Source organism: Osmia bicornis, chromosome 1 (genome assembly GCF_907164935.1).
Source record: "Osmia bicornis bicornis chromosome 1, iOsmBic2.1, whole genome shotgun sequence".
Classification (NCBI taxonomy): Eukaryota; Metazoa; Arthropoda; class Insecta; order Hymenoptera; family Megachilidae; genus Osmia; species Osmia bicornis.
In genome coordinates this window covers 11,347,321-11,360,409 of record NC_060216.1, presented here as the reverse complement: position 1 = coordinate 11,360,409, position 13,089 = coordinate 11,347,321, and the positions used below count along the sequence as shown (strand labels likewise).

Sequence of the window (13,089 nt, the reverse complement as noted above, 5' to 3'; positions counted from 1 at the left end):
CTTTTGCCGCGTTGACAACGCTCGTTGAAGGGAGAATGGTAGTGGATGAGTGTCTTTTGTCCATTTCCAGGTGAAGATCGCGTGGACTGTGTGTCGAGAGGGTTTCGAATAACCGACCCTCGAGGAGGAATCCTCTTCTCGGCGGACAGGGAGCAGGTGGTGGTGGGAGCGGAAATGCTGAGGGTAACCGGTGACGGGGGTGCCGTTTTCCAGGGCAGCGTTCAAACACCGTTGGTCAGAGGGGAATCGGGTCGCGGCCTCAGGTAATCAGAAAAAGACAATTGTTTCTCTTTTGTTGCTTATTGTTGCGATTAATCATGAAAATGCTGCTTTTGCTCAGGATAATTAGACCGGTTAAATTCTACTGAATGTGAAATAAAAGTTAATTAATTTAGAATATAATTACAATTTTTGACATTCTAATTTAAATTGCTTCACGTAAATACTTGACACAGTCACCCATATACGAATATTTTTTTCTCTCAGACAGTAGTTGTCTTTGTTCTACATTTATTCCGTGCCTTTCTAAAGGTGGATTTGACCCAGTTCAACAAACCTCTGGTACATTTTCGATTGGCTTTCTCCAACGTCCCGATAATCATCCTCTATATAGTGGTGGATGCAAACGTGTACAAATAACTGAGCGATTCGAGACGTATTTCGATGCTCGTTGACTATAAATAATCGAGCAGGTACTCACACGGGATTAAACTCGCGGTAATGCGTTAAGCCTACAACACTATTCGAAACCGGTCCCAGCTTACGATCAAACGAATTGTGTAATCCGTGGTAACGATTAATTAACCACTTCTCGCAACTATATATTTCCTCTATACTCTATCAATTTCCTTATTGCCGTTTAATGAAAACGATACATATTTAAAGTTTTAATTTCCTCAAAAATTGCGTTTATTGTTTAAACACGAGTTAATAGTTTTTCAATATTCAAGAGTATACTCTGAACGCGAATTGTAAACAATCGTGATCGAGCATGCTCTTCGTTAAAATTTCAAATAAAATCCTCGAATTATTTGGCTGGGAAATGTCGATGGCTTGAAACTTCCCGGAAGTGGCCGCGAAAGTAGCAATCATCGCGATCCTAGCAATCGTTCCAACAGGGTGTGTATTACGAGGCGGGAAATCGGGAATTTTCTAAGAGGACGAAGCGATCAAAGACGGATCGAGCACCGGTACCGCGGTTATTGATAGTGTCGGGCAATTTACAGACGGATTTACGATTACAATAAAACTTTGCTCGCGCGGAAAATTATATTCATAGGATTGGATTTATGCCAGATATGAAATACCGAGGATCCTCGGCCGTGCTAGCGGAGCTTGCAAGCAATAGGTCGACGAACAGGGGGTTGAAGGGAGGAGGTATCGGAAGAAAGGCACGATCGAAGACGCTGCTTTACCACTTCTTAGAGAGGAGAATCGATTATTGCGAGTCTGACGTTGCAGTCGACTGAATTCCGTATTATTTTGTTGAACGATATTACGGAGAAGCTCTTCTAGACCTATTTCTTCCTTTCCAGCTGCATCTGCGTTTCCCAGCAGAATTTCTTTGCTTTGCTCTCTTATACGTAATAATTAATCCTCCGACAATGTAATCGTGTTAAAATTATCGGTTTCAGACTGGAGTCAGCGACCAGGTCCTTGAAGATCAGCGCTCCTCAACGAGTGGTGATCGAATCATGGGCCAACGAAATATCAGCTTCCTGTCTAACTGATTTGAAGCTGCAAAGCGTCCACGGTGCCATCAAGCTAGACGCAAAGGCTTTGTTCATGAAGGGTCTTAAAACAGCCAGTCCGAGCCAAGGGCACTCGTCGAGAGAACAACAGCAACACTCCTCCAGGACATCTTCTCATCAGAATCAAAGGGACACGACCATTTATCAGTTATGTGCCTGTGCTAACGGCAAACTGTTTCTCGCTAGATCCGAGGGTACCTGCCAAGCGGACAAATCAATTTGCTAATACCAGACATTCGAGTAAAGCAACGTTCAACCTCGAAGAATCTGATCGAGCAAGATCAAAGACACTAGTACCTACGTGAGAACGCGAACAAACGATGAACTGGTGACGAAGAAAGTGTTGCAAAAGTAGAATCCATGCAGATGACGGTGTACAATAGTCGAAAGTCCCGAGATCGCCCAAGGCCTTTGCTTTTCGCTGGTGTTTTCGTGTTCTAGAGGAACCGCGTTCATTTTCTTTTTTCTTTACAATCTCTTTGCGATCCGAATGCGAACAAGAAACAGAACGTGTGCTCTGAGATAGTTCTGGACATATCAGTTTCGTTGAAGGACGCTGTAGAAGTGATCCAGGGTGTTAGAGTTCTTCCAAAACAGCCAGTTAATTGCCTGAATTATCTTGTATATCATTGAGAAACTGTCCAATTATTATTGGTCAGAAGATGGCTGGCAATCGAATCGTCACCTCGTTCCTGTCTCTCCCTGTCCACTTAGACTGAATCGTTTCTACGCTCCCGGGTTTCTTTGCGCGAACTTACGCGCGGCCAGTTGATAGGCAACGATTCGCAGTTCCTTTGAACCAAAGCAATGAACGATAAGCGTTGATGCGATGAAGAAGTGTGCGAAACAAGATGGTAAACCTTGTCGCGTTTAGCTGCATATGTCTGTTCGCTCGGTTCTGAGTACACCGATTAGAGGAACGTTTATTTTGGTGCGTGTTTTATGGTAAAATGGAGGCGCGAGTGTAGTTCATTGTAAAAGGATCAGGTTGTGATCCAGCTTGTACGCTGTACATCGGCCATGTCCATCTATTTATGTATGTGGCAATAAAGTCGTTATTGTTACTATTATTATTAAATGCTGCAACGTTATTCATTTCCTCGTTTGTCTTAGAATCGAGCCGACCAACTTGGCTCTGTATTCGTCGTGGGTACAAACAGGTACGTTTATTAATACTTGCATCGGTAAATTGTTGCTTCCGGTGTAGAAAAGCGCGACGTACGGATGGAAAGCAATTTGTATAGATTTCCATTGGAAGGAGCGTCTAGGCGCAGCCGCGAGTCAGTAGTACGATAAACGATAACGGAAGCGAAATTAGGCGAAACGAAAATAGTTTCAAGGGAAGCCGATCTCACTGCATAATATAGTATATGTCAAGCCAGCTGACAGGTAGCAGGGGCAATCTCACCTAGTAGCCCCTTAAACGGCTCTGACGGCAAGGTAATTTTCTTGGAATTCGAGATTAAAATTGCATCCAGGCTAGAAGGGAACAAAGTGCGCCCCAAGCCATACCGAGGACGGGGGTTGGAACGGAGTAACGGCGATGGGGGATGGAACAATCTAACAAGCAGCTGCGAAAAAGGTGGGGCACGTCGTAAGCGGTGTGAATTAGCAGCGACCGAGTAAAAAGAAAAAAGAAAAAAGAAATACTGGTCGGGTGAAAAATGCCTCTTAGATCCCTTTGCATTACCCTAAGACGAGAAGTATCCCGCTACAACGGCTGAAAATGTTCTCCGACCACCGGTTCGGTAAATTTCATCAGACCTTACGCAAGCCTTGTAGCCAGTTCTTTCTTTTCTTTTACACGTCATACCGTCCGAGTTCTTTCTTTGTATAAATTGTGTTCCTTCAAGAGAAATGTTCGTCGTAATGAACGAGCTGAATGGCACGATGGAAATTAGCTAGTACGGTAGCGAATAATTTGCATTATCATTTAACATTTCACAACATATAGCTATTTATCTTCCTTTCAGTACTTATGGTCAAAACAATAAATTAATTTAAAGTGTACTTAGGAACGAATCCTGATTTCCAAGCAAATAATATTCTGGTAATTAATTATAATTTTATATTATGACCATAATATCAAACGTGCACAGAACTGTCTCCTCATTTTAGTATCTTTTTAAATCATAACAGGGAGTCTGTGACAATCTCCGCAACGCTCAACACGTTAATTAGCTGACCAATTAAAAACTCGGCAAATGATTTCAACCACTCTTTGTATATTCAGGTTTGTTAACGTTTCAGACCTTTCGTTCCCGTGATAAAAATCGTGCAGCTGGTGGAACGAAGTTTCGATATTTCATCGCGTTGAAAGTTTCGAAAATTTCTTCTTCGCAAAGAATGATTAGACGCGGGCAAGATTTTCTCCGAGCATCGTGGACAGGCGCGGCCCGGTGTTCTCAAAGAAACGGGGCGGATAATTAATCTGGAATCTATTCAGGGGCCATTACTGTGCTCCGACTCGAGATTGATTAATTAACCGGCAGTTTTGTTTATATAGTACCAAGGACTATTAACCGAGTGCTTTGCCAGTTAAATTACTTGCGCGATGCTCGACTGATGCGACACGGTTGCAGTTTTCTGTTCGCTCGCTCGAGCTAAGGCGGTTGCCTCGCAACCCTCCCTATCACGAACAGGGGACGAGGCTCGATGTTGCTAACCCGTTGCAACCTGTCAGATGGATTCTGTGAAGCGTGAAATTGTTGCACGTGGCTGATAAAGCTTTAAATACGAATTAGTGGCACTCGTGCCACGACGAAACCTGCCGCGTTCCGCCACCGTCATACGGGACGCCTCTTCCGCGCACTTGCGCGCACCTGTACCTCTGTAATTAGTAGCTGATTTTCGGAGCCGTTTCAAGAGGTACACTCGTTCGGCGACCACCGATAACGCCGTAATTAGTTTTACCCGTGAATCCAGCTAGGTTCGTTGAAAATCCACTGGCGCCAGGGATGTCCCGTTGGCTCGTTGCCCGTTACACGAATTTATCGAGCTCGTAAAGGGAATGTAACGGGGTAGGGAAAAGGGTCGGTTAGAGAGGAGATTGCAGCTACCTCGGCGACGACCAGACAGTGAGGAAGATGTCTTTCGAGGAATATTGAATATCGAATTAGAACACTCGGCTATCTTTAGGTATCCTGAAGCGTGAGTAGTAACTTGGTCGTTCGAGCAAAGTGGTCGAATTGAAATTCTCTGATGTTAGAAGGAAAAATGATGTTAGTCATCTTCGTGGTCCTATTCTTAGGTTCAAGCTTAGATAGTTTTAAATTTGTTCGAGAGATTCGACTAGCTTTTATAAGATATTTTGTAACAAGTAAAGTGAAATGTTTCCTGTTATAATAATCTTGAAAAATCTTGGAAAATCGTGGAAACGTATTGCATTTAATATGTCGCGATACGATTCCATCAAATATCGTAGAGAAGTGACATAATAGAATAATAATACATCAAACATCCTGAAGTAGACGAATAATAATATAAATTTCCTCTGAATCGAGGGTTCGTGTGACGAGAAACGAGACGAAGTAGAAACAAAGGGAACGCTTTGAAGCAAAGAGGGTAGGTGTGAGGTAATTCGATGAAGGTTCCCAGAGACCTCGATAACGTCGTCATTGGCTGGTGTGTTTGTTTAAAGTGTAAATGCAAATTACGGGACCGCTATAACAGGTAGTTGCTTCGCGAGCAGACACGATGGGAACCGGTGGGAGGGTGGATCGAACAAACGTTTGTAAGGAGATTGTGCCGATGGGTAGGGGATGTGCGTTCAAGGGGAAGAGATTGTCTTGAGATCGAAGGTTGAAACACTCTCACCCTGAACAGCTCTCTTGCTCTCCGATCAGACCCGGCAAATGGATAAATTACTCTGCCTTTTCTCGTGACATCATCAGGAACCGTGTCAGCCTTCGAGGTTACCTCTGTCACAGCCCTTGGAATTCGATTTCGAGTTGGTGCACAAGGATAAAAATAATATTAACTGTATTCGATAGAACAGAGAGAACAGTCTGAAACGAGTAATTCGCCTTGACGTTTCAATTCTCTTCTCCAATTTTCTTTTCTTGACTTATCAAAATACTACTCCATATCCGGACCAAATAAACACTATGGAATAAAGAATAATTCTTATTCTATTTAATTTAGCCGACGCATTCTATTTAATTTGTTTCTTTTATTTAATTTTGTCGTTGTAACAGGAACTTCCCAAGTCGTTTTCTCCCTGTTTTTTTTATATTTTCCGAGCAGAGTCGGGAAAATGGGACGCGATGAAAGATTCACAGGGATCCGTACGTTCCGTTGCGTTTCCAAGCGACTCGTAACGATTCGCTAAGTTGATGCAAATTTCACGAACGACCCGCTGCGGACAGTTTTAATCAAGCGAACAAGAGAATCGACACGTGAACGAACTTATCACTGAATTTTTTATATCGTCTCTAATCAGAAACTGATCTAAATAAGTTTCAATATAAAATTTAGAATCAAAAATATCCTATCACTTCAGCAAACTTTTCGAAACCAACCCTGCTTCAAAGTCGACAAAATACGCGCCGGAAACGCGTTTGGCTCGCGATATAAAAGATTAACGAAGCCTCAGTATCGAACGGACCCGTAACACGGGTCAGGTTGCGGCGTTCAAACGTTGCTCTTCCTTCAAACATTCAAGGAGTCGATGGGCCAATCGAAAATTTACGATTCTCCCTATGTTCCGTGAAAGCTAAACTCTCTGTCCTAGGTAGAACCAGCAGCGTATTTTGGGCCGATTCGATACAGCTACTCCTGGTCTCTTACAACAAGGTAGACAAGATCAATCGTTTTATCCTAGAAACCTAGGGAACTCTTGTAAGAAGTAACCACTACAATCTTGCTTTCTTTTAAATGAAAATTATGAAAGATAACGGTTCACGTTATTCGACAACCAAAATTTACATTTTTAATGAAAACCAATATCTCCGTCGAATTTTCAATTTTGACTCCCTTTCGGAAGAGGGTCCGAGTGGTGGAGGGTGAAGGCAGTAATGTCGTGTCTAGAACGTGTTTATTTGGGTTCTAAAATATCATCTTCTTGCCCCGATGCCCATTCCTGAGCTATAAGGGTAGCGAAGGATGCTTAAAAGAGGGGGAAGATCAGTAGGGACGCCGTAATGGCGGCTAAATTCCTGCAACGACCGGATGCAATTTAATGCCAGTCGTCGTGGCGCTATCATCACCTCGCTGATGCAATATCTTTCGAGTTTCCGGCGTCTAGTTAGTGCGGAACGAGCTGTTGATAAATCTCTCCCACCTTCGTTCCCGGTGTCCTCCCTCTTTCGCTCCCCATTCCTCGCCCACCTATGGCTTTCCAGGGACTCTTCCACCTACGTTTAACCACCCATCGTATGCCAACCGCCCCGTACCCCTGTGCCTCGGTATGTGCAGGCCATTTCTCCGCCGTGGAATTACATCCCCCAAATTGTAATTTTGTCGGGCACCACTCTCTGGCACCACCCGCATTATTTCCCCTACTCACACTCTTCCAACCCCCCTCTTCCCACGCGTTGGCAAGCCCGTTTTGACTCCTTCAGGGTGAGCCGTGGTGAGCGGTCTCTTTCCAACGGGGTTCGTACGAAACGAGAGTGGAAAAGGAGCCGAGGGGAAAGTTCATCGAGCGCGGAACGACGTCGTTCCCTTCGCGTGACACGTGTCTGTGAATGAGCATCGATTTCCGGTTGCCGCGCCGTCGGGACCACGTTGTTCCTCTGGCGCTTCGCTCTCTTTCCCGACAGATAGCCGCGTGGAAAAAGGAATTAGCTGAAGAGGTCGGTACTTACAAAGACGGGAAACTGAAGACTAAATGGAGTAAAGTGTTTAGGGAAAGAAATAAATAGCCGCGAAGAAGACGTTGATCGTTTGAGTTAATTACACTTTGAGAGTAACGTTCATTTGTTTTTAACACAAGTGATAGATATCTGTCACTCGACCAACTTGCTACTTACAATTAGCAAAATACCACTTTAGACTAAAATGTTTACACTTTTCTTGGTTATTTTAAATTTAGTTCATTGAGTGTTTTATACACTTTAGACATTTCTCGTGTAGATCAATGAAAGTAGGTAGGAATCGTTTAATATTTATAGCAACTATTTCCTACTTTTTTTTTCAAATTAAGCAACTTTATGTCAGGAAAAAGAAAATTGAAAAACAAGCCGGTGAAAGCATCTAAGGGGACTTCAAAAGGGATCTCAAGATTAAACTGGTCTTTAAGGATTAGCAGTAAGGGAAGCTTTAACGACGTCATTATGAAATTAATTATTAAACCACACCGATAATCGTCACCGGTCATAGAGTAGCCCTTATCCCCTTTCAAGTCGACTCTGTGAGGTTACGGGGCAAATTGTATTGGATTACCACGAAGGTACCTGATGGCTCACTCTATAGAACCGCTTACCACCAAGTTAACGTTCAGCGACGCGCTGTGCTCTTCGATCTCTAGCATTCCGTTCGACGTAACGTTTTTAATATTTCACCTACTACAGGATGAAAACAATTATCTATCTTTCAGAAATGACGATCAAACGTTTAATTGACTTATTTTCAAATCCATAAATTAAGATTCTATGGATGGTCAAAGAAGATTTAGTAACCATGATGATAAGACATGATTTCACATCAGAAAAAATTGCAAAATAGAATTTTTGTTATATCAGTTTGAAGCATAAATTTTAACATATTTACACGAAAATTTTGTAAATCTTATGTAAAAAATATTACTGATATTATCACAAAATATCAAGTTAAGATATAGCTGACAAATTCACAATATAACGTCGATTTAATAAACTTCAATCAGGATATATTATAATCAAATTCAACAAAGAACCGTGATCAATTAATATGTGTAATTTTGAATAATTTATGACTTTTAAAAATGTAGATTTTTGGTTTTATTTTGAATGACATTCCAGCTACTGAAACATGGGTGAATAACTCATTTCACCTGTAACAATCTAATAAAAAGAGACCGTAAAAGTGCACATGGATGGAATATCAATTACTTTAATTATGAATGATAATGAAACCAAATGTGCAGAGGATGAACAAGAGTAAATTGAATATAATAAATCAAAATCCAATAAATTTAAAACGACAATATAATAATCGAGATCTTAATATTTGAATTTTCAACATTTTTTCACCTACAAAGACTAAAATCCTTTGTCTGAAATACTTACAAAGCTTAAAATTCTCATTTTAATATGCCATCATTATAACCATGATTTAGCGACTGTAATTTATTTAGGAGGTGCTTAAAACTCGGACAAACATGGAAGAATCGCTTGCAACACATCAAAGTCATTAAACGAAGTCCCGTTAGCCATCGTTGAAATTGCGTCGAAGCATCAGAGGAATCATAATTGCATCGTCGTCGAGTCAATCCAAGACCGCGTGAACGACAGAGCTAGATCGTTCGGTAAACTTCCGACTTCCGGGGAATTCGCCGGCTGGCTGGATTTTATGGCGATCCGATCGCCGTCGCGATGCTTCCGGTGCGCACCTGCACTGCCTCTATCGGCGAGGGTGCACTGCGCCGTGCGACAGCTTTAAAACTTTCGCGATAATTAACTAAACTAATTAACGCCGGCGAACGAAACATTGACGTCTCGGCAGAGTGACAGCGTAGACGCTGTATGAGACGGTAACGTCGCTGGTAGCCTGATAAATTCACGAATAAAGCGGAAACTTTCACCTATAGATCATTCCCATCTTTCCTGTCCTCGTTATCCTAGCGTTCTCGAATACGATCGAGCGTGTAACTTTTCGTACTTGAAATTCTCGCTCCTCGTTTCGATAAAATAGCGAAATAGAAAGTTGGAAATTGTTTCCTCGATCTAACCGCTTCTTCGTTTCTGTGCAAATTAACGGCGAATTTGGAGTATTAAAGTAGGCGAATGAAACGAATCATTTTGGTTTTGCAAACTCGTCAAACGTTTGACGATTCGCTCGGATGATGAAGATGAAAATACACGGGACACGAAAACGGGAAAGGAAGAAATAGAAGTGGAGGCTACGAGGACGTTAACGGCGTTATTAGTTCCATTGCGCGAACAGAAATGAGACGAGAACGTCGAGAAAGGAAGAGGAACTGCCGCTTGAAATCGAACTCGATCGTACTCAATCAATCAAACGAAGGCAAATCGAGTCGATGGAAAGAAAGGGTGCCCGGAAGTAGAGAGCGAAGGAGTGAGAACAAAAAAATAGAATAGGGTGAGGAAGAAAGACAGGAGACGAGGGAGAAGCATCACAAATCAGAGAAACGGTGACAGTTAATTCATAACTTGCAACCCCATGGCTCTTTCGAATTCCCCTGCTGCTTTCATCCCCTCCTCCCCCTTTCCAATCTGTGCACCCTCGGCAGTTGCGTGCAACGTATGCACCTCAGCGAACACCCTTTCCGTATTAATACACGCCGAAAGAGCACATTGTTGCACTTTTGTCCCTCTCTTTCTTTTTCCTACCTTCCTATCCTTTTTTTTCTCTCTATTTTTGTACCTATTTTTGTCATTTCGATTTTCTAATTTTACGTCGTACGTTTTGAATAATATTTCTAAGATAGATGGTGTAATTTAGAAAGTTGAATGACCGCAATAAAAAAAAATATCATAAGACACGTGAACTGAAAGACGAGGCGACGGTTAAGCAGTACTGCACATCGTCCAACGAAAACGAATTACGAAAGCAGTTTCGCCCTGTATCTTTCTGTCGATCTGCACGCCTGCAGCCGTACGTACACCGAATGGGCGTCCATAACTCATTTACATTAATACAGGCTGAACACGAATGTCTATCCTCGGATATCATCGTACGCGATAAAAAAACGATGGAAAATGAAATATACACCTAACGGAACTGTGCCACCGCGTATACATCACGTCTTGAAGTACGATTGCCTTCCTCGTGCAAACCGCGACTTTATTGCCGCGAGTATAATCGCGCTTTCTCGTCCCTAACGATTCTTCCTCCTGTGATTAATATCCATGCTAATTCACAGTCGTGATTTACCCTTCGTCGATCGTCGTCCACGTATTACGCCCGAATATTTCTGAATAAAAAAAACACGACCGCTTCTTTTCTTTCCCAATAAACATCGTTAGTGACGAATAATTCTCTCATCGATCAACAAGCCGAAAGTTTAGAACTCTGTCTAATGATACATTTCCATGAAACGGAAGTTGCCGTAATCCAGGGACCGGTAAGTAGTCGGAGGCAGCGCGATACCCTTGAAATATTGAACAACCACTCGGTCTGGGGAATATCGAGCCCAGATGCGTCACCGGTTCTAATTCACGCTCGATGATGAAAATCAATACGATAACACGCGCGTACCTACTAATAAGAAACAAGAGCTACGTTTCCTGTACCTACAAGTGACAGGTTTCACGCGGACCCCGGCTCCGGTAATCATCAGCCGGGATTCGAGTAATTCGTCTAATGACCGGCTGTCGAGCGCGATCCAGCGATGCGCGATTGCCGGTGCTTTAAGGGAGCCTAATCGATGCTTGATAGGGCAACGTTATTACCTAACGGCAACTCTACGGACCGTGTCATTATCTTCGCCGACGCCATTACGCACGGTGCCACCCGCCTCCTTTCCATTCGATTCGCGGATTATGCCGTTGAATCACGCCAACTGGTCGCCGATTCCAGGAGCTGTCAAGCCGACGTTCGGATTAATGGACGAAATTAAACTTACCGGCGTGCTGAAAGAATGACAGCAAGGAGAAATGGCCGGTTGGCTAGGGACGTATGTGGTAGGTGGAAATGATTGTTGCCGAGCCGAGTTAATAACGGAGGTACACGAGTTGAAAGAATGGGAATAGAATGGAAATGGTTCCCAGTGGGAAGCCGAACGAGAAATCACGGCGCCTGCTCGCGATAGGATATATTCGAACAGGTGAATATCTCGTAATCAAATGTTCCTTTCATCCTACCTTCGATTTTATGATAACTTAAGAGCAGTTTGAAATAGGAGATCCATGATACCTCTTAAATTTCATCCTTTCGTTAATCCAGTTTCGTTTCAATCACGTTGAAACGACCTTACTCGACTCTCCAGTTCTTATTATTTTGCGATTTTAATTTATTCACACGTACCAGCCGCGAAAGACAGCGAATGGAAGCGGACGGAGGAAAGTGAAGCGATACGAATTTTCCGGCGGCGCTGGTTCCCGGGAGACGCTCCCCGTGCGTCGACGAGATCGAATGCTAATTCCTTTAGGCGCCCCGGGGCCGGAAATTTGAACGGGATTAGGACGGAACCGGCCGTCTCTCCCCGAAAACGTTCCCCATGAATAACAAAAAAGCAGACCGTCCTACGCAGACCCAACGTAAATTACCTATGCGTCAGCCACTCGAAAGGGGATTCAATTAAGGAACATCCTCCTCGCGATACTAACGATTTTTCTCCTTTCACCCTTCAGGCTATCACCGATTATTTCTAAGTCTCCATTTCCCCAGTTTCTCATTCTGATTCCGAATATCAATTCTGAACGTCTCCCGTGTTCCGTGATCTTAAATCGATTTGCAAGTATCAATTATACCTTATCACGTCCGTACAATTACCCGGTAATCCCGAGGGTCTCCTGTCCGACGTCCACCTTCGCCACGGCGGCATCTTTCTCGCGTATTTCCCAGCTGAAATCCTGGAGGAAAAGGGGCCGCACGATTCCGGTAACGGATTCGTTTGCTAGGTACGACCACGCATATAATGATTATTCAAATCGTCGCCAGGGGATGTCAGGATTGTGGGTATCGAGGGATCCGGAGACGATGGTCGCGTGCGAGACGCGAGCAAAGCCATCGAAAGGTGCTTTCGTGCGAAAGAGAAGAGAAATTCGGTCTAGGAATCCAGTGATCTGCGGTGTGTGATCCAGGCCATTAGGCAAAAGCTTCTCTCAGTCTCGTTCACCCTTCACCCTGTTTCCCATCCCCCTTTTGGTAGCACTCGCTGTCCCGCTTCAGGCGTCTGTTCGGCGCGATAACTGAAAAGGACGAAGCACGCGTTCCCGCGACGGTTTTTGCACACGGAAAGCTTCCACCGAGCTCTTCGGACCTGTTAAGTCGACCCTTGCAATCCGTGGCACGTGCGTTTCGAAGATTCATCCCCTTTCTTCGTGGCTACGATGCCTCTCGCCTCGTTACACCCTTTACACGCTCGGTAATCGCTGCCCCACGGAGATTACCCTTCTATCTACGCTCCTGTTACCAGAGTTCTCCGCTTTTTTCCTCTTTCTGACATCGTCCTTTTCGTCGACTGTTTGAGATGCTCCTGAATTCATGGGTATCCTTAAGCAATTTCCTTACG

The 13,089-nt window shown here is 43.6% G+C and overlaps 1 protein-coding gene across 4 annotated transcripts in view; it reads left to right on the top strand.

Annotated features, from left to right (window-relative positions):
• The window catches only part of LOC114871950 (zeta-sarcoglycan), a 159,614-nt gene extending 156,826 nt beyond the window's left edge, over window positions 1–2,788 (top strand). For all 4 annotated transcript variants that reach the window (XM_029178571.2, XM_029178574.2, XM_029178576.2 and 1 more), the window contains 2 exons: window positions 71–263; window positions 1,635–2,788. In XM_029178571.2, the coding sequence (XP_029034404.2) occupies window positions 71–263; window positions 1,635–1,977 (536 nt within the window). In that variant the 3' untranslated portion in view covers window positions 1,978–2,788. The remainder of the gene's footprint in view (window positions 1–70; window positions 264–1,634) is intronic.
• Window positions 2,789–13,089: the final 10,301 nt, after the last annotated feature.